This window comes from Salmo salar, chromosome ssa14 (assembly GCF_905237065.1).
Source record: "Salmo salar chromosome ssa14, Ssal_v3.1, whole genome shotgun sequence".
Lineage (NCBI taxonomy): Eukaryota > Metazoa > Chordata > Actinopteri > Salmoniformes > Salmonidae > Salmo > Salmo salar.
This window is the reverse complement of record NC_059455.1, coordinates 86,410,021-86,434,297: the sequence shown is the minus strand read 5'-3', so window position 1 is coordinate 86,434,297 and position 24,277 is coordinate 86,410,021. Positions and strand designations below refer to the sequence as shown.

Here is a 24,277-nt window from a genome sequence, read left to right as displayed (position 1 = left end):
TATAAATCCACTTTAGAACGTAGAATAATTAGACCAATTCTAATTTAATGGATTACACTTTTATTCTATTATTCCCTCAAAATGTCTTTAGCTGAACATCTTTTTTATTTTAGCCTGAATATCAGCATGGATATTTGACGGACTGAGATCTTACGTATGGTAAATGTAGCCTAGTAATTTGGTACTTGTCAATGAAGGTCCACGTTTGTGAATTTCATCTACCCATAACTACAATTATTTTACACTGGATACATATTAACAAGTGTAATTAATTGTCTCAATTAATGTACTAAGCCCAGCCAGACTGCATTTGAAAGAAACGTGCTTGCTTGTTGTCGCCAATTCGCTAGGGGCATTTCTCTGGATGACGAGACCTTCCCTCTCTGTACATAGCATATATATACCCATGCCGGAAATAGTAAGCCGTTCGCCATATGCAGTAGCTTCTACTATAGGTTTCTTCTCCAGATGAGTGTTTTCGAAAACAAACAAGTAATCTCGCCCCAAGACATCCTATTCCCCTCTCTGCCATTTCGTGTGGACATGGATACATCTGTATTGTAGACAAAAGCAGGGAACCACCTGAATCTTGTTAGAGAAGATGGATGCCGTCATGTGGTTGGTAGTAAGCGTGTCATTCCCATGTTGACCGGGCCATGGGCCTAGGGGAGGACGCATTCTAAACTTTCATTGATTCAATCCAATTCAAATGTGACTCACATGCATAAATTATAACATCGAGCGACATAATTTATGAATGGCACCTCCCCCTTCTTCCTCTCCCACCATAATGTTCTCTATAGTATCCCTACCCTACACCCACCGCAGTCTCGCGTGCGCGCAAACCTCCGCAACACTGTTGCCCCTTGCTATATCCGTGCGCGCACTGCTGTTTTACTACTTCGACCAGCGGCCAATGGGAAGCGAGGCTTTGCAGAGAAAGGCACACAAATGTGATTCTAGTAAAAGATACACTGGGTTCTCACGGAATCTCTTAACTCACATAGCTCGCCAGGTTTTTCCCCTCAACACCAATCCACTCTTCCCCTCATTTTCTCTCGACTCCACGGTCCCCACCCCAGATTCCCGTGACATTTTCCCAATCCAACACTTAATTGAGCGACTGGGATTCCTCACGTGCGGGGTTGATTTGTAGTTTGAACACGTGGCTCATTCAAAAAAGCCGGAATATCCTCGTTTTTTTCCTTCCCCTTCTTCATATTGGTTTTATTCAGAGGCGGGCACGAGCCTTAACGTGTGTGAATTTCTCTGTCTTTTTGCCAAGGGGTTTGGAGGAAGACAAAAAAAAGTCGTGTCTCCTCCTTTTTCACTCAGTCAGCTATCGTTTTGGAGAAACGGAATAAATAATTAAGATTTTTTTTCGCGATAGAGAAGGGCGAGTAAGCGCAAACGCGACGAGGTTGCCCGTCAAATATTTCTGTGGCTTCAACGACTGGGGGAAGCACGCCACCGCCACTCCGTTGAGTAGTAAGGCGATTTTGGCGACTCCAAACCCGAGAGAGCAAATCACGATTTCCTTCTGCGTAAAGATTGTCAATTTCAGCGCAGAACATGAATAAGCTGTACATTGGAAACGTGAGTGAAGAGGCGAGTGCCGAGGACTTGGAAACTATCTTTGAGCAGTGGAAGATTCCGCACAGTGGTCCGTTTCTCGTCAAAACTGGTTATGCGTTCGTGGATTGCCCCGATGAAAAGAATGCAATGATGGCCATCGACATTCTTTCAGGTGAGACAATAAAAAAGGCGTTCGAGCGGTGCGTAAACGGTGTTTTAATTGCGGAAATGGCTACGGGTTTACTTTAACCGCTGTAGATGGATGCATGGAGCCCAATAGGGTGGGGGTGTATCCAAGCTTGTCGCCTTGCCTCACACTTGGCTCCTGACACCGTAGAAGGATAGTCCATGCCTTTGATAAATTCAAAGTGTGAATTTTATCTAGTACAAAAACGTTGAAGTAACTTGTTTGAGTGAAGGAAGGAACGCCTGTCCTGTGTAACGCCAGTCAGAGCAATGGGGCACACAGGCAGTGGCCGCACATTGTAGGCTTGTGTCTAACATGGATCACTTCGATTAAATGTAACTCTGTAATGTTACTTTTGTTGCCGCCTTTGAGCTTACACTCTCTAAGTGGACCAACAAAGTCGCAATGGAAGTATGGCCTAACTTGTTAAATTATAGTACACAGTACATGTGCCCTATGCAGACACACCAGGTGGCTTAATTGTGTATTGGTCAAATGTAGGCCAACGAAATGCAAGACTAATGCAAACTACTTTTTATTTACAATTTAGAAACGACAACAAATGTACGCAATGTGGGACAAACAGTGACATTCAGCAAGCCACAATCTAGAAGAAAAAAAATTACGATTTTACGAAATTATCCTCGTATTGAGCTCAGGTGTCATGCTTGTCACCGATACCATATTTAACCTTTTAGAATAGACATTCACGTTACGTTGGGTGAAAATAAAGTAATTTGTGTAATTTGAATGGTCACACAATTGTGCCTCCGATTGAAATTAACGTAATATCGTGCCAGGCCTTTTTGGTCATAAACTATAGTTGAGGCCTACTTTTGGCTGCCTATGAGAACAGCTGAAGAGAACAAAACTAATTGTGAACTAAAATTGCATTTATTCTCCTCACTATAGGTAAAGTTGAACTACATGGAAAACTCCTAGAGGTGGAACACTCAGTCCCTAAACGTCAAAGGTAAATTCTGATTATAAACTCATGTATTGTCCAACTGATCCATTTACGCTATAAGGGGCTGCTGCTGTCCTCAGCCACATTGTACATATCTCCATCGACACTTCTGGAAACATGTTATTTTTGTAACGTTATTTGATTGAAGTCGTCTGATTGTGTCTTGTAGTCGGTGTGTTTGGGGCGTCAGCAGGAAGGGACATTTGTTCATTTGGGGCAAGCAGAAATTCATAGGGTGTGTGTAGAGGTCGAATTATAAGGGCATGAAGGATCTCATACCGTCACGCCTATGGCGACCTAAAATATGCTGCTACTTTTTTTTGGAATAATGTACCTTATTTTAGACACCATTCCCATCTGTGGAAGTAGTTAGCCTATATAGTGCAAATCTCCAAGTGTTTAACACTTGGAAACTGTAGGGCTATTTTAAGCAGCAATAGCATTCTGGGCCTGCTTAGGTGTGTGTACATGTATGAATGTGTGTGTTGAGGCGTAGGCCCTCTGAAGTCGTCCATTTGAGAAGGATCTGGCCGTGATTCTCCCTTGCTGCCCCACGCTTCTGCTCTCATCGCGATGGTGCACGAGATGGACTCGGAAAACCCCCGGTCTGCTAAAGACCATGTAGCTCGGTGTAGGCTACAGTCAACAGGATTAAACTATGCTGAGTTATAGCCTTTAGTCTTGGGCGATATTGATCCTCATTTACGTGGACGAGGGACAAAAAAATTCAACAATTTGGCGTGGCGTTTAGGATATCCGCCACATGAAACATTTTGTCCTTTATTAAATCTTTCTTGGATTTTAATTGCTGTCATTGAAATGAGTAATTATTGGAATCATTTGAGGATTTGGAGGAAGAGGATTTAGAGCCGAAATGCACTTTAATGTGTTTAGATGTGCATTTTAATGATTTAAATAATTTGGGCTAAAAGCAGTAGATAAAGGCTGCTGCTATGTTTGTAAGGAATTAGAAACAAGCATCTGATCACAACTTTTAAAACTGTATATTGAAGTCAAGTTTAACAGAATTAGGATTTGTATAATTGCCGATACCACCATTTAGGCCTACTAAATCGAATAATCTGTTTTATTGACGTTCTGCACAAAATGGTGTTAACATATTTAAAATATACAATTATTATAGTGGATATATTTATTTGCATGTTTTGAATTGTCCATGCATTGAATTGTCGAGGTTAGGGCCAAAATGAACTTCCGCAAGGGCTTCCCCTAAATACGTTTACTGCTTTTAGCTCGTTCATTATTGGGATGGAATCATGAACCTATTTTTAAAAAATAAATTAAAAAAAAGCCTAATCACTCTGGTCAATTTGTTGACCTTTCCCCTCCCAAAGTGCTAGATATTTTTTGCTAAATTATTAGACTTAAACATGTGTAGGTTTACACACACTGGCGATCTGTAGTGGTAGGCCTTTATAGTGGGTAGGCCTTTTAACTGACTTGCCTAGTTAAATAAAATAAAAATATATAGTGAAGTGTAAGCCTGGTGCTTTTTGACCTCCACCTACAAAAAAAGAGAAAGATGAAGTCCCCCTTTTGCCACAGGAAAGGTTATAGGAGCGACTGGGAACAGTATCCTGCCCATCACACACACACACACACACACACACACACACACACACACTGAAGTGTGCACTGGGGCCCCTCTGCATTCCAGCCCGCTGAGTGTCAGCTGGAGGCTCGGCCAATCACCACAACTTAACCTTTGAACTTGTGGGAAGGGGAAGTGCGAGCAAGGAGGCAGAGGCTCCTGGTGTCCTCCAGTGTTCCAGGGTGGGACCGTAGACATTAAAACCAGTAGATGGTGATAGCGCTGACGTCATCCACTTATTCCTGTGGAAAACTCCCAATGGCACGTGAAGCCGGAAGTATTTGAATTTGAAGCCCGCCATATTGCTGAATGGCACCAAAAAAATATTTAAGGATCATGGTGAAAGTGGCCTTTACTAGCAAAGGATTGTGGTCAATGCAGTCATTTTCATCCTGCCCGAGAGAGTCAACCTTAATGTCTAAGGCAGAGGTATTCAAGTCTTGCCCTACGAGGTCCAGAGCCTGCTGCTTTTCTATTCTACCTGATAATTAATTGCACCCACCTGGTGTCCCAGATCTAAATCGGTGCCTGATTAGAGGGGAACAATGGGGGGTTAGTGGAACTAGCTTTGAGGTCCAGAGTTGATGAGGGCATGAGCTTCATTGTAGCCTGCCGTCCCGTGGTTGGTCTGTCAGCACGTGGTCATGTATGACTACAAATGTAGTAGTCAGAATGGATCACTATTTCATTAAATATCTTGATTTATGGCGAACTTTTAAAGGATTCACCGTGGGAATCTAACTTGATCCTCATCAACAAATTTTAGATCCCAAAACGTCTCTCTATAAATTGTTTAGCGATTCTGGGGATCGTAATTTCCATATGCTTTCTAGGGCAGACCAGGGGCCTCATAACTGTTGTGTAAATTTCACACTATTTACGTCCGCCCTTTCTGAAAAGACTGCGCTCGTACAAAAATATCTAGAGATTTATGAACTTGTCGCACGCCATACATACGAATGTTTCTCATTTATAAATCAGAATGTCCTGAAATTCTGCGAACAAACATTACTACTCCACCTGAAAAATGCCCATTATTCACCTTTTTTATGGTGACAACAATAACCCCTATTTCTGCAAACTTTGCAAGTATTGGAATTAGGCCGAGGCAGTTTTCTGAAAGAAATGGCGAACTTGATCAAAGGTCTTTGGTGGTTTGATAGGCATGACATTTTCTGCACTCCTCGGCTACCTGACAGACAACGGTATTGAAAGACAAACACAATTGCAAATTGCTGTGGACCTGTAAACAGGTGTTTTGTAAACAGGTGTTACGCTTCACTGCCCACGACTTCTGACACGACGTCTACTTAGTGGTAGCCATACACACTTCAATGCAGAAGATGAGTTCTCTGTTCACCTGTTAAATTATACTGTTATAAACCACGCTCCATATCTTATAGAGCAAAAATTTGAAAAAATAGCCTGTCTAATGGGGCCCAATTAATTTGTTGTAGGATACCTCGGGACTATGAACCTATCAAGGCCAGAAAGGTGAGGAATTTATTTTGCAAAGGTTATGAAAATATATTATGTTTACAAATAAAATATGATCTACACACACACTTTGAAATGACAGTATTGAGATGTATGGAAGTAGCCTGTACTGCCCTACCAAGCAAAAAGGCAGTAACTGTTCATAGCTTGGAACTGAGAAATATGGGTTTAATTTACCTTGGTTTTACAGTAACTTTATGCAGTTAATGCTAACATGACCCCAATTTTCTCCAAAACACAAGAGGCAGGATACTTGTCCACACGATTAAGCATGTAGTCATTTTTGCTACAATAAATAACACATTTCTCACCAAATGAGCAGTTACTGCCTTTTTGCGTGGTAGGGCAGTGTAATCGTTCGTTCTACCGCTAAACTACGCTCCTGACCAGACGGCATCGAGCAACGCACTTGAAATAGTAGTAAATAAATAAGTTATCAAGTGTCCTATTAAACGAAAGATCAGAAGAATGGTATTGGAACTTGTTGTAGGCCTATAAGCTACCTGGTGAGTATGAAAACATCACAGAAAAGGTGAGGAATTTTTTTCTGCAATTGAATTAGTTTATTTAACTAGGCAAGTCAGTTAAGAACAAATTCTTATTTACAATGACTGCCTACCCCGGCCAAACCCTAACCTGGACCAATTGTGCGCCTCCCTATGGGACTGAAAATCACGGCCGCTTGTGTTAACAGCCTGGAATCGTAGTAACGCCTCGAGCACTGAGATACAATGTCTTATACCGCAGTGCCACTCTGGAGCCCGCAATTATCATGGACATAATATAATTAATATAGCCGAGCAAAATAGATGCCTATTTCTAAATATTTTAGAATGCCAAGATAAACTAAATTGATCTCACTTCTCACTAACGACAAACAATTGCATATTGTTATTAACCTGTTTTTTGTTATGAACGAGTCCATCTTATCCGCCATGTAACAAAATACTTGGCTGCTTGCAATGCAATAGTTCCACCACTAGAAACTGTGTACACATGGTCTAAAGTTTGTAGGAAGCTTCCCACAATCTCACTTCAACTTCAGTTTTTTTTAAAATAAATGGCAACTTTTGCGTGTGAACTAGCGCCCCCATGTTTAGGGTCATATTTTGTACATACACATGGTTTATAAATGAGGTCCCAGGGCTTTTGGCACCGCTAGGTTGCTACGCATTAGCCGACCAGCAGAGCTCCAGACCAAACACTGGGGGCCTGGGTGGGATAGGCACATTGAGGGGTGCGTGCAGGTTGTTGGGGTGGGGGGGCTAGGTTTTGGTGCAAGTGTGCCATTTGCCTTAGTCCAACTCCAAGGTGACATTTTCCATAGTCGCTGTTCATCTTTGGCCTACATAATATAATCTCTGTAGCTTGATCATGAGGGGTTACAAGAGTTGAAAATGTAATAATGCAATAAGTTAAGGTTGTTTAGGGGCCAGCGGACAGCCACACAAATTTAGGGTGTAGGTGTATTTTGGCTACTTATAGTTGCTCACTAATTTGTTTTATTTCATGTTTACTCTCATGCCCTATTAGCTGTACTAGTCAGTTTGTAGGACACACACAAACCCTATAACATGTTACACTGTGACCTGATTAAAGCTATATTCATTACTTTGAGTAAAACACTGAAATAAAATATAACTCCCAACTGTTTGAAAAAAAGAATGGCGTGATTTGAGAGGTGGCCCGTGTGTGTCGGGGCATTCAGTCAGGTCAAGGGGCGAGTAGGAAGCTGCTGTGTAAGTGTTGATGAATCAGTGTTATTGAATGTCAGTAATGTAAAATTCCACAACTTGTACCAGTCTGCCTTGTGAAGATGGTTCAACTTGAACCTAGTTTAGTATTAGTCTAAGACCTTTTTTTAATATATTTTTTTTATACCAGGCAACAAATCTGAAGTTTTATTGGCACAGTAACTTTCTCACACGTTCTAAAGTCGCAGATGTAGATAAAATATTATCAATATTCTCATCAAATGGCGTAGGTCATTAAATCCTAACCATCGTCATTTAAACAAAGAAATACACCCATTGCTCTATTCCTTTAACTAACAGACAAAAAAATCCCAAGTCGTAAAAGCAAAGCCCACTTCCATGGTCATTCTAACCCAGTAACTGCGGCTTTGTGAGGAGTAGTAGCTCCCAGCTCATATTAAAGAATTTGGGGTCAGGAGGTCACTGTGGGGCCCAACCTGCAAAGAAGGGATTTTGGATGGAAGCACGGGGGTGCCCGAAATTCTCTATGGCCTCTTGTCCCATCTAGCTAGTGGGACTAAAGGTCCCTAAACTCCCTCATGCTTATCATGGCGCAAGAGACACTGATAGTGTGGATTTTTATGCTACAGAACCATTGCATACCATGCTGCAGGGAAAGTAAAATGTTTAGCTATTTATGTGTAAATCATCAGATTTAATTTAGAAATATTCAAATTCTTGCTCAAATGAATTTAGCTATTTTTTTGCTATACATTTTAGATTTTTTTTTACTGCAGAATGGACAGTTGTTGTGAACGGGAAGGACCCATGTAAGAGTGCAGCGGAAAGTGAGCAGTTTTGAGTTGAGTCATTCAGAACGCCTGCATGCTGAATAGTCAATGAGTGTGGATGGATGGGCGTTGAGCACAGACCTGGGTGTGAGTTTGTGTGTTTCCTGACATGGATGGGTTTTATAGTGTGGGTGCCAGTGTTTCTGTTGAGTATTGTTTGTATGATAAGATGGATGGTGGGGGGAGGGGTAGTGACATGGATGATCATGGTAGTGAGAAACGGGGATGGATGTGGGGAAGTCTGTTGCTCGACATGGGATTCCTCCTATGGGTTTTACACACACACACACTACATCACATGACAACTCAGCCCTCAGTCCCCACACCCCTCCATGTTTCTGTCAGTGGACTTTGTGTCCATGGAAACGGGACCCCACCCCTACAGGGCAGAGGGCCCTTGTGTGTGTGTGTGTGTGTGTGTGTCCCCAAACCTCCCCTTTTCCCAAATCAAAGGCTGGGACAGGGGAATGCACCCCCCCCCACCCCAATACCCTGGCTGACTTCGTCCGTGTGTGTGGAGCTATAGGTTAAACTGGCTTGAAGTGCTTGGTGCATTTGCACATTTTGCACAGCATTCCCACTGCAATGCAGAGCAACGCACACACGGAAAAAGGGGGCCGGATCAGCCAGGAATGGCACAGTAGACCGGAAAGGGCTGGAATTCCTCTCGGACGCCTAATGGTATTTTTTTCTACAATTCGCCATTTAGAACCTATCTTTATGGTCCAAATAAATGAATAAAATTCATTTGAGGCCCTGTCGGTGTGACAATGCTGAAAGTTCCTCCAGATTGAGAGTGCATGTTAAAGAATCTGTAAATCTTTGTGTTTGTACGTGGGGGTGATGGAAATAAATGAATACCAAGGGTAAATGTCATTGAACTTTCCCCTACTAAGTTTTCACTGTGGCCTAGTCCTGCATGCATGGAAGCCCACAAACCTTCTAGACTGCACATGTGGATTTCTGTGCATCACATTTTTAGTATGCTCCAACATAAAGCTTGTTTTCTCTCTGGGTCGTGTGTGTGTGTATATAATGAAGTGTGAGCTGGGCCGTGTGGGTGGCGGGCTCAGAAACATCTTTAAGGCTACCAACCAGCCTGTTCATCAAAACACTAACATTTGACTCACTCATTGACATGCACAGCTTAAAACCAGTTGAGTAGGAAAGCATGTTTTCAATTTGAACTCAATCATATTTCGATTGTATAGTCTATTAGACTTCTCTACTTTTTTAAACTTTTAAGTCCGTGAAGAGCAGGAGTGCGATATGCACATCCTAAACTTGAGGAACAAATAATACAGATGAAGAATTGAGGCCTGCTCATTGCTGCTCTGCAAAGCTTTAGTCCTGACCCACAAAATACAAAGTTTCCAACGTGTTTTCTGTCAGGTGTCAAAAGATCTTTTGACATTTCATGGTAACCACACCCAAGTCTTCATTTCCTGGTCAAAACTGTGCTTTTCGCCAATGATATGGATTTTTGTTGTTGGTCCTTGTGGAAGGTGTTTGTTGTTTTGGTGTCGTTTGGCTTGTCTAGATGTCAGTGGGAGAAGTTTACAGTAAGATTGTAGGGGTTAGGTTTTTGTTAGGAGTGTTGGATATCGTGTTTTGTGGGTGGGTGTACGGTCTGTGTAGAACTGAGTAGGGGTCAGTCTGTGCTGGAACTCCCAGCTGCATGTACATTGTGTTCCTTTAGTGTGTGGGAACAGGTGGTGGACTTTAGAGCAGCCTGGACACTTTTCCCACGTTTATATCTCCCTGGTCCAAACCATCGCCTTTTTATGAAACGTGTCACAAGTACACCAAATTACATAGTACATTTTAGTCATTTATCTGATGCTCTTATCCAGAGCGACATTTTTCATACTCCTTTCCAATACTGGTCCCCCATGAGAGTCGAAACCCACAACCCTGGCCTTACAAGCGCCATGCTGTACCACCTGAGCCACACGGGTCCTGTCTTGACGAGTTTATATCCAGACTCGTTACAATTCACTACTCCAATCAAGCATTTGTATGACCTCTAAAGTATTTGTGTCCTTGGTTTTCACAATGTTTTCATTGAAACCAAACGTTTTCAAAATGTGATTTGGAGTTTGAAATGCAGGACATTCTGAATACTAAGCCAGAGTTGTACAGTAATTGGTAGGATAGTCTGTTCTGCGCCACTGTGCTCCTGTTGACTGTGATGTGAGCGCTCCTTCGTTCTGAATCCCCATCTGTTCTCTCTGCTTTGACAGCTAGTGGAGGTACCCTCTTCCCTGGGCTTGGCATCCCTCCCTTTTCTGCGCTCACTCTCCTCCTCTGCCTTTCTCCTTTCTGCTCCTCTCTCCTCCATGCCCCTCCCCTCCTTTCTCCTTTCTTCCTGTCTCTTCCTCCCTCCTTACCTCTCCTCCCTCCCACGCCTCTCTTCCCTCCCTCTCTCCCACCCGATGCTTCTCATTATCAGCTGGTTTGAACAGTTTCTCCACACGATCAAGCTACCAGTCCAACAATGTAACAGCCTCTCTCTCCTTCCCTCCCTCCCGCTCTCCATCCATTCCTCCCTCCTCTGGTGCACACCCGCTGGGCTTGGGAGTGGTATTAAAACATTAGTCATGTCCACAGCTTGTGCACCTCTCCCCTCTTACAGAGCACAGAATGATGGAAGGAGGCATCTACTAGCTTGCTGTTTTATTACTTTTATTTTTTTGAACGGGTCAATTTGTCCGTTAGCCCAACCAACCCTTAATGCTCACTGACTCTCCCACTCTCTCTTCCCTTCTCTACCCCTCTGTTTCCTTTTAGGAGCTGTAAGCTGCAGATCAGGAACATCCCGCCTCATCTGCAGTGGGAGGTAAGTGTTAATTGGTCCATTGGTAAAGCTTTGGATCTAACGATCTATACTCGGTCCTGTTCAATGGGAACTAACGTTAAAAAAATACTTTGAAACAGGATGTGAATGTAAGGCTTTTTATTGGGTGTAAACGAGTCCACTGACGAGGTTCTTTGCCATCTTTGCGTTCCATTTTGGTTTTGGATTCACTCATTAGTTCTTTAGAACAGAGGCTGGTCTTGCATGTCGCCATTTTTCTTCTGGCTGTCCCATTATGGTACTTTTATACATTTACATTTTAGTCATTTAGCAGACGCTCTTATCCAGAGCGACTTACAGTAGTGGATGCATATATTTCATTTCATACATTTTGTTTTTGTACTGGCCCCCCGTGGGAATCGAACCCACAACCCTGGCGTTGCAAACACCATGCTCTACCAACTGAGCCACAGGGAAGACCCTATACTTAGGCTCACGCCCCAAATGGCACCCTATTCCTTATGTAGTGTGCTACTTTAGACCAGGTCCCATAGGGTCACTATGAAGGGAATAGTTTGTGTTTTGGTACTTAATTTACCTTTTTAGTACAGGTACTAATTTAGCAGTTGATTTGTCAGACTATTTCGTCCAGAAAAACCTGATAAGGAGGTAAGTGAGTAGCAGCATAAAACAAGCATAGAACAGTCTTTTTCAAGCTATTGTTGGTGGTAATGACAGTATCATATTTCAAATGTGCCTACATTACCTCATCTATTTCATTGCTGCAGACTTGTTGGTTGTTGTGCTCATGCCGTGTGTGTGTGATCATTGGAGCTGTGGTCGTCTGTATGGTCGTCTGTGTAACGCCAGAGGATTACCTTTTAGGCGGGTGACCTACTAATGCACTGCAGGTGTAGAGTAAGGTGTGTGTTGTGCAACAAGAGTGTGACATGCATGGCCTGTGTGACACGCATTGGCCTGTGTGACACGCATTGGCCTGTGTGACACGCATTGGCCTGTGTGACGCGCATTGGCCTGTGTGACGCGCATTGGCCTGTGTGACGCGCATCCCCGGCCTGTGTGACGCGCATCCCCGGCCTGTGTGACGCGCATCCCCGGCCTGTGTGACGCGCATCCCCGGCCTGTGTGACGCGCATCCCCGGCCTGTGTGACGCGCATCCCCGGCCTGTGTGACGCGCATCCCCGGCCTGTGTGACGCGCATCCCCGGCCTGTGTGACGCGCATCCCCGGCCTGTGTGACGCGCATCCCCGGCCTGTGTGACGCGCATCCCCGGCCTGTGTGACGCGCATCCCCGGCCTGTGTGACGCGCATCCCCGGCCTGTGTGACGCGCATCCCCGGCCTGTGTGACGCGCATCCCCGGCCTGTGTGACGCGCATCCCCGGCCTGTGTGACGCGCATCCCCGGCCTGTGTGACGCGCATCCCCGGCCTGTGTGACGCGCATCCCCGGCCTGTGTGACGCGCATCCCCGGCCTGTGCGAGAGATCAAACCTTGCTCATGCAGACATGGTCAGATCTGTTGTTATTTCCACACACAACCTACTCCCATTCATTATCAATTGGATATTGCCCTGCAGTACTGCCTTCAGAAAGGGATTTATACTAGTGGTCGTTTGTCTCGAGAATCAGACGCATTCTTAGTAGGCTTGGGAGATGTACCTTATACCAGGGTATTTCCAAATACTGTCGGTATGATTTAATACCCCTGCAGCAGGGTTGTGCTATGCCACTGCTTAGAACTATAAGTTTAGCAGAACTATAAGAAATGTAACGTCAAATGATATCCAGCGCTAGGCTCCAGCTGTGCATTTGGTTTGCTAACTTGCTAGCTAAGTACCTGATGTCAAGCTCAAGCTTCTTGTTTACAGCAGAGACATTCAAACCCCTCCTGGATCAACATCCCTGGTGTCTAAATTGTTTGTGCACAAAAAATGTTTATTTAGTTTTTTTATTGCGCCCCTGGTGTGCACTTCTGGTAATACTGTTTATCCCATTATAATACAGAAATGGTATGAACATTTACCGCTCAACCCTAAGTCATCTTCGGTATTTCCCACAGGTTGCTCATTTAGTTCCACTTGTCTAAGATAATCCTCGATCCTTTCTGCTCGCTGTCTAAATAAGATAATGGACTGGGTCTGTTTCACAGGAAACATCTACTTTACAAAAGGGTGGTTTGTCTAATTTTTACCAAATAGAATACAGTTAATGGACAACGTTCTCTTCCATTCTAAACTCGTAGTGCATAGGCCAAAGTATGACTGATTTGAGCCTCTCCACCTTTGACTTAACTGTTCTAAATTGACAAAAAGCATTTTGTGCTGGTTGTCTTGTGCTGTGTAAATGGGCGGTAGTCTATAGCATGTTATCTAGCTGATGGTTATTTGACCAGAATGGGGATAGGGTTGGAATGGGGGAGGGACTGACCACAGAACAGTCTTTGACATAAAGGAGACCTTGTATCTTATCAGGGAGATAACAACATGGTGCCTCAGCACACAGCCATGCAGGCAAAGAGCTGGCTTGTTCGCTAGGCTAGCTCGTGGTGGGTGGGTGGGCCTGCTCTGTGTTGCCTCCATGTGCTATGGACAGACACTCACAGAATGTGTAGCATTACTCCTGTCCCACCCCTCCCCCAACCCAACCACCGCTTCCTGCAGGAATGCACTCCACCCTTTCCTGAATGGCCTGGATTCTCATTGGCTGAGCCCTGGAGACGGGCAGATGTGGCAGCCAGTGAACATGCAGGTGCTCTTCACCACAGGGAACGTAGGATCAGTACTGGAACAGCCAATGGGACGGCTTTGAGATGGTTCAGGGGCGGGAAGGAAGGGGATTGGTGGGTTGGGAGAAAGGGGGCCGGGAGCGAATCTGATTGTTCAGAAAGGGGGGTTGTGAGTGCTCAGGGGTGTGGCTTTCAGTAAGCCTGGGCATGATTGGAGGTCCTCTCCCTGTAGGCTGTGTTTGGACTCCTGTCCCTCGCTCTCTCTCCCACCTTCTCATCCATGACTACACTTGAAGAGGAGCATTAGATCTAGCTAGTTGAAGTTTTCCAGATTGGTATGGCTCTGACAGATTTTTGGTCTCTTTCTCTATGGACTCACAAGTGGATAAAGATCAGTTCAGCTTGATAATGTGGGGAAATTAAAGATCATGAATTTAGAAAGATCTCTCTCTTGCTTGACTCGTACAGCCTGGTTGATGGGTGGTGTTGAAGGGCCAGTTGGATCACAGGGCTGATGACAACCTTGCCTTTTTGCTGTTGTCTGTGCCCAATGTTTGTACCATGTTCTGCTGCTGCTACCATGTTCTGCTGCTGCTATGTTGTCTTAGGTCTCCCTGGGGGGGGGTGTGTGTGTGTGTGTGCGCGCGCTCATATATTTGTATTTTTAATCCCAGCCCCCTTCCCGCAGGAGGCCGTCATTGTAAATAAGAGTTTGCTCTTAACTGACTTGCCTAGTTAAATAAAAGTGTACAAATCTAGCTAGATGTACTCGGGCTTATTTGAAATTAGCTAGCTTCAGCATCACATTCCAGCTCAAGCTTCATCCATGTTACGATGGTAGATATAGGTTGTGCATCTGTTGCTTACTGGAGCCTGGTCCATCTGGGCTTGTAACTGCGTGTTCACGTCGCACATGGCTAGTCCAACGCCGAACTGTCAATGAGATGATGTTGAAACATCAACCCATGTCTGTGCCACAACTTCATTTTTGCCGAAATTTAAATGAAAGAAGTTTACCAGCAGATTTAGCAGGACATGTGAAATGGATTATTAGAAGGGCAGTTTTCCTTATCTTTCTTTGGTGTGCTTGTCAGAACAAATCTAATATTTTGTTTTTGAGCTGTTATCAATGCACAAGTCCCTTTTTTACAAAAGTTTTACTGCACGTTTTAGTTTGAAATGTCTATGTATTTGAACATGACTATTTTTAACTCATGAACATCTTGATGAATAAAATATTTAATCAGTCTTCCTCATTTGGTCTGGAGAATGAAGGAATTTGATTGGTCTTCAACTCACAGCTCAAACACTTCATTCAGGATAACTGGAGTTTAACCCTGAGTTAGCCTACCATGGAGCAGGTTAGTTCTGGAGGATTCGTTGCCATAGAAATGTACCTGGCTAAAAGGTGAGCCACATTGGTGGTACCGGTTATCCCGAGTTGAACTCCATTACCTGGCTAATTCCTCAGACCAGATTTGTAGTATAGGGCTCTGGTGTTACCCATGTGCACATGGATTTTGGACTGTGTGTGTGTGTGTGTGTGTGTGTGGAGTAGGGTCCTGAGGGCACACAGTCTGAATGTATTGTTTTTAAAAGTGTATAAACTGCCTTTAATTTTGCTGGACCCCAGGAAGCGTAGTGGGGATCCATAATAAATACAAATATTGATGAATGTGTTGTGGCTTAACTGTAAATGTTTTATCGTGATTGGCCCATGGGCTTGACATTGGGATGTGGCTGTAGTGCGTTGCCCCTTGACCCTTCGGTCAGTTTTGCATTTCCCCCACTAATAGTTACATTTAGAATTGGGAGGTAAATCTGATCCTAGATCTGTACCTAGGGGAAACCTATCCCCAGGGCATGTGTTCCTGATCACCTGCTGGGTGTTGACGAACGTTGGCGTTAACCTGTATAATCTTACGGAATTGAAGTAAAATTGCTCTGCTGTTTCCTGTTTTGCACTGAACTAATGTCCTGTCCAGGGTCCTGCCCAGGGTCCTGCCCTGTCCACTGATGCATCAAGCAGCCTCCCGCTACAGAAACAGGAGATGGACATGGGCTGTTCTCTCACACAAGGCTTACTTACTAAACTGTACTTACTAGAAAGCCAGTTTGAGTCTCCATGACAGTGTGAAAAATACATTGGTGTCTCACTGGAACTCCTCTCTGGTCTGGTTCTAATCACATTCTCTCCCCTGTGGTTCTGACTCAGGTTCTGGATGGCATGTTGGCTCAGTATGGTACAGTGGAGAACTGCGAGCAAGGTACACACACACACACACACACCATACCCTTTCTGTTTCTTCTGTATCTGCTGTTTCTAGTAGGTCTTTGTTCAAGTCTGTGACTGTTCAGTTGAAGTGCATGTTTAGTGTATAAACTTGTATTCCCTGTGGGTGTTGAGTCTGTGCTCTCCCTCCCTCCACAGTAAATACAGACACCGACACGGCAGTGGTCAACGTCCGATATGGTGCCAAGGACCAGGCCAGACAGTAAGCACACCTTTCCTTAGTTTAAGACTGCTCTTGTAGAATGCAGAGACTTGTTTAGGTGGTTTGCACCTTTCCCCACACTGCATTTGAATTGATCCCCTTTGATTTGTTAGTGCAGCGCATTCCTCGTCACCCTCCAAAGCAGTCCATTCTAAGTTGCTGCTATAGGAGTAACATGCTGGCTGAGAGAAGCAAGCTCACTGCTGCCCTCTGGTGTGTGGAGCCCTGACCATTCCTGATAAAGTGGGCGTGGACGGTGTATGAAAATGAATGGGATCATTTGAACAGTCAGTCCTGGCCTTGAAGAGCAACAGGGTTTTGTTCCACCCCTGCACTAATACACATGATTCTTCTAATGCTTTTATCATCCAGATCTTGTTTCAGTAGTGAGAGAGAAAATAAAATTGTCATTTGACTTTGGATCACAACTGACCTTGCATCAGTAGCCTATCCAGAGGGGTCAAGCAAGTTCCTGTGACAGACAGCTTTATATTATCAGTGCTGTGACACTAGCTATGTTTCTTTTAACTTGGAAACTGTCTCCTGGACTTCCTGACAGCCTCCTCCAGGTGGTAAGGGTAGGCAACAACACATCTAACACTCCGTTCCTCAGCACAGGGGCCCCTCAGGGGAACGTGCTTAGTCCCTTCCTGTACTCCCTGTTCACCCACGACTGCATGGCCAAGCACGACTCTAACACATCAAGTTTGCTGATGACACAACGGTGGTAGGCCTGATCAACGATGAGACAGCTTATAGGGAGGTCAGACGCCTCTCCCTCAACTTGAGCAAGACAAAGGAGATGCTCGTGGACTACAGGAAAGAGGGGAGGGGGGGGCGAGTATGCCACCATTCTCATCAACAGGGTTGTAGTGGAGCGGGTCGAGAGTTTGATGTTCCTTGGTGTCCACATCACCAACAAACTAACATGGTCCAAGCACACCAAGACAGTTGTGAAGAGGGCACTGAAAAGATTTGGCATGGGTCCCCAGATCCTCAAAAAGTTCTACAGCTGCACCGTCGAGAGCATCCTGACCGGCGGCATCACCGCCTGGTACGGCAACTACTCGGCATCTGACCGTAAAGGCACTGCAGAGGGTAGTGCGTACAGCTCAGTACATTACTGGGGTTAAGCTTCCTGCCATCCAGGACCTATATACTAGGTGGTGTCAGAGGAAGGCCCAAAAAATTGTCAGACTCCAGTCACCCTAGTCATAGACTGTTCTCTCTGCTACCGCATGGCATGCGTTACCTGAGCGCCAAGTCTAGGTCCAAAACGCTCCTTAACAGCTTCTACACACAAGCCATAAGACTGCTGAACAATTATTCAAGTGGCCACCGGACTACTTACATTGAAACCCCCCCCTTTGTTTTTACACTGCTGCTACTTGCTGTTTATCTATGCGTAGTCACTTTACCCCTACCTACATGTACAAATTACCTCGACTAACCACTGACTCAGTACCGGTACCCCCTGTACAGTGCATTCAAAATATTCAGACACCCCTTGACTTTTTCCACATTTTGTGGAAAATGGATTCAATTGTTTTTTCCCCCTCATCAATCTACACATAATACCCCATAATGACTAAGCAGAAACAGGTTTTTAGGAATGTTAGCAAATATATAAAAAATAAACTGAAATATTACATTTACGTCAGTATTCATACCCTTTACTCAGTAATTTGTTTGGCAGGGATTACAGCCTCGAGTCTTCTTGGGTATGATGCTACAAGCTTGGCATACCTGTGTTTGGGGGAGTTTCTCCCATTCTTCTCTACAGATCCTCTCCAGCTCTGTCAGGTTGGATGGGGAGAATCTCTGTACAGAATCGCTGTATTTTCAGGTATCTACAGAGCTGTTCTTTCACGTTCAAGTCCGAGCTCTGGCTGGGCTACTCAAGGACATTCAGAGACTTGTCCCGAAGCCACTCCTGTGTTGTCTTGGCTGTGTGCTTAGGGTCATTGTCCTGTTGGAAGGTGAACCTTCGCCCAAGTCTGAGGTACTGAGTGCTCTGGAGAAGGTTTTCATCAAGGATCTCTCTGCACTTTCCCTCGATCCTAACTAGTCTCCCAGTCCCTGATGCTGAAAAACATCCCTACAGCATGATGCTGCCACCATGCTTCAGCGTAGGGATGGTGCCAGGTTTCCTCCAGATGTGATGCTTGGCATTCAGGGCTGAGAGTTAAATCTTGGTTTCATCAGACCAGAGAATCTTGTTTCTCATGGTCAGTCTTTAGGTGCCTTTTGGCAAACTCCTAAGTAACAGGCACATGACAACCTGCTTTGACTGGCTTCCATCTGGCCACTCTACCATAAATGTCTGATTGGTGGAGTGTTGCAGAGATGGTTTTTTCTTCTTGAAGGTTCTTCCATCTCCACAGAGGAACTCTGGAGCTCTGTCAGAGTGACCATCAGGTTCTTGGTCACCTCCCTGATCAAGGCCCTTCTCCCCCGATTGCTTATTTTAGCCTGCCGGCCAGCTCTAAGAAGTCTTGGTGGTTTCAAACTTCTTCCATTTAAGGCTCCCGAGTGGCGCAGCGGTCTAAGGCACCGCATCTCAGTGCTAGAGGCTTCACTACAGACCTGGTTCGATTCCAGGCTGTATCACAATCGGCCATGATTGGGAGTTCCATATGGCTGCGCACAATTGGCCCAGCGTTGTCCAGGTTAGGGCTTGGCCGGGGTAGGCCGTCATTGTAATTAAGATTTTGTTCTTAACTGGCTTGCCTAGTTAAATGAAGGTAAAATAAAAAAGAATGGAGGCCACTGTGTTCTTGGGAACCTTCAATGCTGCAGACATTTTTTTTGGTACCCTTCCCCAGATTTGTGCCTTGACACAATCTTGTCTCGGAGATCCACGGACAATTACTTTAACATCATGGCTTGGTTTTCACTCTGACATGCACTGTCAACTGTGGGACCTTATATAGACAGGTGTGCCTTTCCAAATCATGTCGAATCAATTGAATTTACCACAGATGGACTCTAATCAGGTTGTAGAAACATCTCAAGGATGATCAATGGAAACAGGATGCACCTGAGCTCAATTTCGAGTCTCATAGCAAAGGGTCTGAATACTTATGTAAAGGTGTTTCTGTTATTTATTTTTTTTAACAAAATTTGCCAACATTTCTAAAGTCGTTTTCACTTTGTCATTATGGAGTATTGTGTGTAGATTGAGAAACAACTTAATCCATTTTAGAATAAGGCTGTAATGTAACAAAATGTGGATAAAGTCAAGGTCTGAATACTTTCTGAATGCACTGTACATAACCTTGTTATTTTTATTTGATTTGATTTTTTTAATTAAAAAAAATTACTTTTTATTTAGTAAATATTTTCTTAACTCTATTTCTAGAACTGCATTGTTGGTTAAGGGCTTGTAAGTAAGCATTTCACGGTAAGTTTGTATTCGGTGCATGTGTATGTGGCGCATGTGACAAATAACATTTGTGTGGCTGGCCGGGCGCCTGCAGGCTGACTTCGGTCGTCAGTTGAATGGTGTTTCCTCTGACACATTGGTATGGCTGGCTTCCGGGTTAAGCGGGCGGGTGTTAAGCTGCGCGGTTTGGCGGGTCATGTATCGAAGGATGCATGACTGGACCTTCTCTCCTGAGCCCGTTGGGGAGTTGCAGCGATGAGACAAGATCCTAATTGGATATGATGATATGGGGGGTAAAAAAAGACCATTTATTTATGCCTAATAAGCCATTGTTAACTTCCCGTCTGGTTATTTAGCTAACAGCTCACGGTCACCCTATGTTAACATATAGGATATGGATTCCGTACAGAGAAATTATTTGTTTGAAAATGCAACTGGGGCCATGACGTACCTTCAAAATTATTGGGCAATCATTTTATTTGAAAAGCACAGTTTCCATCATTTGTCACAATAATTAATGTTCAACAAAATAAAAATCAACCCCATCGAACGGGTAAAAATTCTCTTTTAGAAAATGTATCCTATATCTGAAGTTTCCATTACACGTTTTATTTTTTTTGCCACATTGCTTTTTTCAAATAAACCTACATCAATGGAAACCTGCCTAGTGACTGACAGCTTTTTCTCTGTGGTTGCCAGGGCGATGGAAAAGCTGAATGGCTTCCTGATGGAGGACTTTGCCCTGAAGGTGTCGTACATCCCCGACGAGACGGCGGCTGCTGCCACCCCGAACCTGGGTGGGGGTAAGAGGGGCTTTGTCCCCCGTGGTCCTCTGCGATCGGGTTCCCCAGGCCTGGGGGCGCGCCCCAAACTGCAGTCGGACGTCCCTTTGCGCATACTCGTCCCCACACAGTTCGTAGGAGCCATCATCGGCAAGGAAGGAGCCACGATTCGCAATGTCACAAAACAGACACACTCAAAGTAGGACTGCTTCCCTGATCATGTACACATTCATGTACACAACATTCTAATGGGGTGCATTCAGCAGGACACAACGTTGTGCATGTACAACAAACACCCCTCTCTTAGATGTAGAATTAGGAATCATATTGGCTCTTAAGCTCTTAATGACATTTCTATCTGCTATGTTTGGCTACTGAACATGGCCTTCATTTATAACCATAAATATCAATACATTTTATGAGGCTTGGTAATATAAAGCTCACTCCCACAGAGTAAATGACTCACTGAGAAAATGTTAATTTTGGCTCCAACTACCTATTGATGAGATGCCTTGAGAGTTTCACAAGTTGATAACGATGGATGTTGACCGTTTCACCTATCTTTAGTGATTGTGTGAGATTGAGCCAGTACGGAAGGTGGACACGGGTATTGAACGACTGTCTCCGGTTGGGAGTAGTACGGGACCAGCCGGTAGCAGGTTTAGAGGGTGACAAAAACGACTCTTCCCTTCTAAATCAGTCTCTCTCTTGCCCCTCTCTAGGATCGACATCCACAGAAAGGAGAATGCGGGAGCTGCAGAGAAGCCCATCACGGTCCACTCCACCCCAGAGGGCTGCTCCAACGCCTGCAGAACCATCATGGAGATCATGCAGAAGGAGGCCCTTGACACCAAGTTGTGAGTTCAGCTGGAGAATGCATACATACACACACGCACATAACCAGCAGGCCTCCAAAACCAACTGCCCTAGTCAGTCATGTTAGGATACCCAACTTCTATTCTTAATTATTATTCTATAACTTGACCCATTGAGCCGTCTTCTCTCTTATCTCGGTGTCTCCTTTATCCACAGTACTGAGGAGATTCCACTGAAGATTCTGGCTCACAACAACTTTGTGGGCCGACTGATCGGGAAGGAAGGACGGAACCTAAAAAAGATTGAAGTGGACACAGAGACCAAGATCACCATCTCCCCGTAAATAGACCAACATCCCCATACAATCACCCATAAACTCAGATACACGAGCCACAGTTTTCAAACCAAGATTTCTGACTGGCTAACAATTCTGGGAAAGCATTGCAAAGTAGACTGTTTCTGGAGCTCTTAATCTATAGGTTCTTTGCACATACCATCAGAATGATTACTGCAAACAAGATGAATGTGTCATGACAAGGGTTACACATTTTGGGCAATATTCAGAGGAGGAAACTTTCGGTGCGAATTAACGGGAATATGTGCGAATTAATATTAATACCATTTAAATGTAGATGTTTTTTTACATTGAATATATTTACCATATTGTATGGAGACAAACACAAACCTTTTACCTTATCATAAGTAGACAAAATTGCAAATGATTAAATCCTTCCAATAGAAAGGGAAAAATGATTTAGTTACGATTTTAACTTTAATTAAATGAGTTCACTCTTCACATGGGATGATTTCACTGAACAACAGAAGAAAGGGAATATTGAATGATCCATCTCCCAAAAACGTTTTCAACATACATCTGTAAAAAGACAACCAAAGCTTTAGTTTCTAGACTGTCTTCCTCTCAGGCTTCCATGTCTTCTCCCTGGACCTCAATGTCCACCTCTTGAACATCAGACTCTGAGGCCTCATCTTCACTGTCTCTTGCCAACCTTGTTGAGGATGGCTTGTTGTTAGCCTCAAATTTGCCCGATGGCCACCAATTTTTCAACCCTTGTCTTGGTCAGCCTGTTGCGTGCTTGTGTGTGTGTGTGTGTGTGTGTGTGTGTGTGTGTGTGTGTGTGTGTGTGTGTTGTGTGTCTTCCCAAACGAGGACCAGTAGCGCTCTGAGATGGCTGATGTTGGTGGGATTTGGAGTATGATGGAGGCAACAGGGGAAAGAGCCTCAGATCCACAAAGTCCCTTCCACCAGGTGGCTGATGAGATATGTTGGCACAACTGCCATATTACATCTCCATCCCAAAGCCCTTGCTTGGAAGTGTACTCTTCCAGACTGCCAAGAGCCTTGCCTTCATCCAGGCCAAGGTGGTGAGACACGGTAGTGATGACACCATAGGGTGTTGCTGGGCAGCTTCAATGTGGTGCTCTTATTCTTCCCACTTTGCTTGGTGAGGTAGATTGCTGCTATAATTTGATGACCCTTCACATACCTAACCATTTCCTTGACTCTCTTGTTGAGTGTATCCATTGTTTTCAGTGATATGTCCTTGAGCAGATTCAATGCATGAGCAGCACAGCCAATGGGCCTCCACTTTAGACCAAGCAGCCTTCATGTTCACAGCATTGTCTGCCACCAGTGCAAATACCTTCTGTGGTCCAAGGTCATTGACTGCCTTCAGCTCATCTGCAATGTAGAGACCGGTGTCTGTCCCTTGTCTGCTCTGGTAGAATACTGGTTGAGAAGTGGAGATTGATGTAGTGAATTATTCCTTGCCCATGAACATTCGACCACCTATCAGATAATTGCAATACATTCTGCTTTCTCTATGATTTGCTTGACCTTCACTTGAACTCTGTTGAACTGTGCATTCAGCAAATGAGTAGATAAAGCATGTCTGGTTGGAGGGGTGTATGCTGGGCGAAGAACATTCATAAATCTCTTCCAATACACATTGCCTGAGCATCAGAGGTGAACCAGTTGCATACTCAGCTCGAGCAAGACATTCATCAGCATTTCTCTGACTACGGTCCTCCATTGAGTCAAAAAAAGTTCTGATTCCAGGAGGACCATGGGCTGTTGCTATCGATAAGGTGTCTGATTCATAATTTTCACATCAAATAGAAGTAGAGGGACTTTTGTCAGAGGTTGCTTGTTGTGAGCGCTGAGGGAACTTTATGCACTTGGCCAGATGATTCTGCATCTTTGTTGCATTCTTCACATATGATTTGGCCTAGTATTTGCAAATGTACACAGCTTTTCCTTCTAAATTAGCTGCACTGAAATGTCTCCACACGTCATAGTGTCTGTGGCATTTTCCTGTGAAGATTAGGAAAAAAGAGTAAAACAAACAAATACAAATCCATGTACAGATAAGTAGTTAAGCAGTTAGATTAACCTGTTGGGGGTAGGGGGCAGTATTTGCACGGCCGGATAAAAAACGTCCCCAATTTTAATCTGGTTATTACTACTGCCCAGAAACTAGAATATGCATATAATTATTGGCTTTGGATAGAAAACACCCTAAAGTTTCTAAAACTGTTTGAATGGTGTCTGTGAGTATAACAGAACTCATATGGCAGGCAAAAACCTGAGAAGATTCCTTACAGGAAGTGACCTGTCTGACAAGTTCTTGTTCTTCTTGGCTTTGTTTATTGAAAACTGAGGATCTTTGCTGTAACGTGACACTTCCTACGGCTCCCATAGGCTCTCAGAAGGCGGGAAAGAGCTGAATGATGTAATTCCAGCCCCAGGCTGAAACACATTAGCGCCTTTGGTAAGTGCTCTATCAGAGGACAATGGGACGGAGGCGTGTGCACGAGTCGACCCCATGTTTTTATTTTCTCTCTCTTTGAACCTA

At 44.3% G+C, this 24,277-nt stretch overlaps 1 protein-coding gene across 2 annotated transcripts in view; it reads left to right on the top strand.

Moving 5' to 3' along the window:
- Window positions 1-915: 915 nt before the first annotated feature.
- Window positions 916-24,277, top strand: part of LOC106570533 (insulin-like growth factor 2 mRNA-binding protein 3) — a 40,347-nt gene continuing 16,985 nt past the window's right edge. Inside the window, exons 1-8 of one of the 2 annotated variants that reach the window (XM_014142965.2) lie at window positions 916-1,747; window positions 2,675-2,735; window positions 11,174-11,222; window positions 16,142-16,193; window positions 16,358-16,421; window positions 20,506-20,787; window positions 21,311-21,445; window positions 21,621-21,743. In XM_014142965.2, coding sequence (XP_013998440.1) covers window positions 1,573-1,747; window positions 2,675-2,735; window positions 11,174-11,222; window positions 16,142-16,193; window positions 16,358-16,421; window positions 20,506-20,787; window positions 21,311-21,445; window positions 21,621-21,743 — 941 coding nt within the window. In that variant the 5' untranslated portion in view covers window positions 916-1,572. The remainder of the gene's footprint in view (window positions 1,748-2,674; window positions 2,736-11,173; window positions 11,223-16,141; window positions 16,194-16,357; window positions 16,422-20,505; window positions 20,788-21,310; window positions 21,446-21,620; window positions 21,744-24,277) is intronic. The other variant, XM_014142966.2, reaches the window with a different exon arrangement.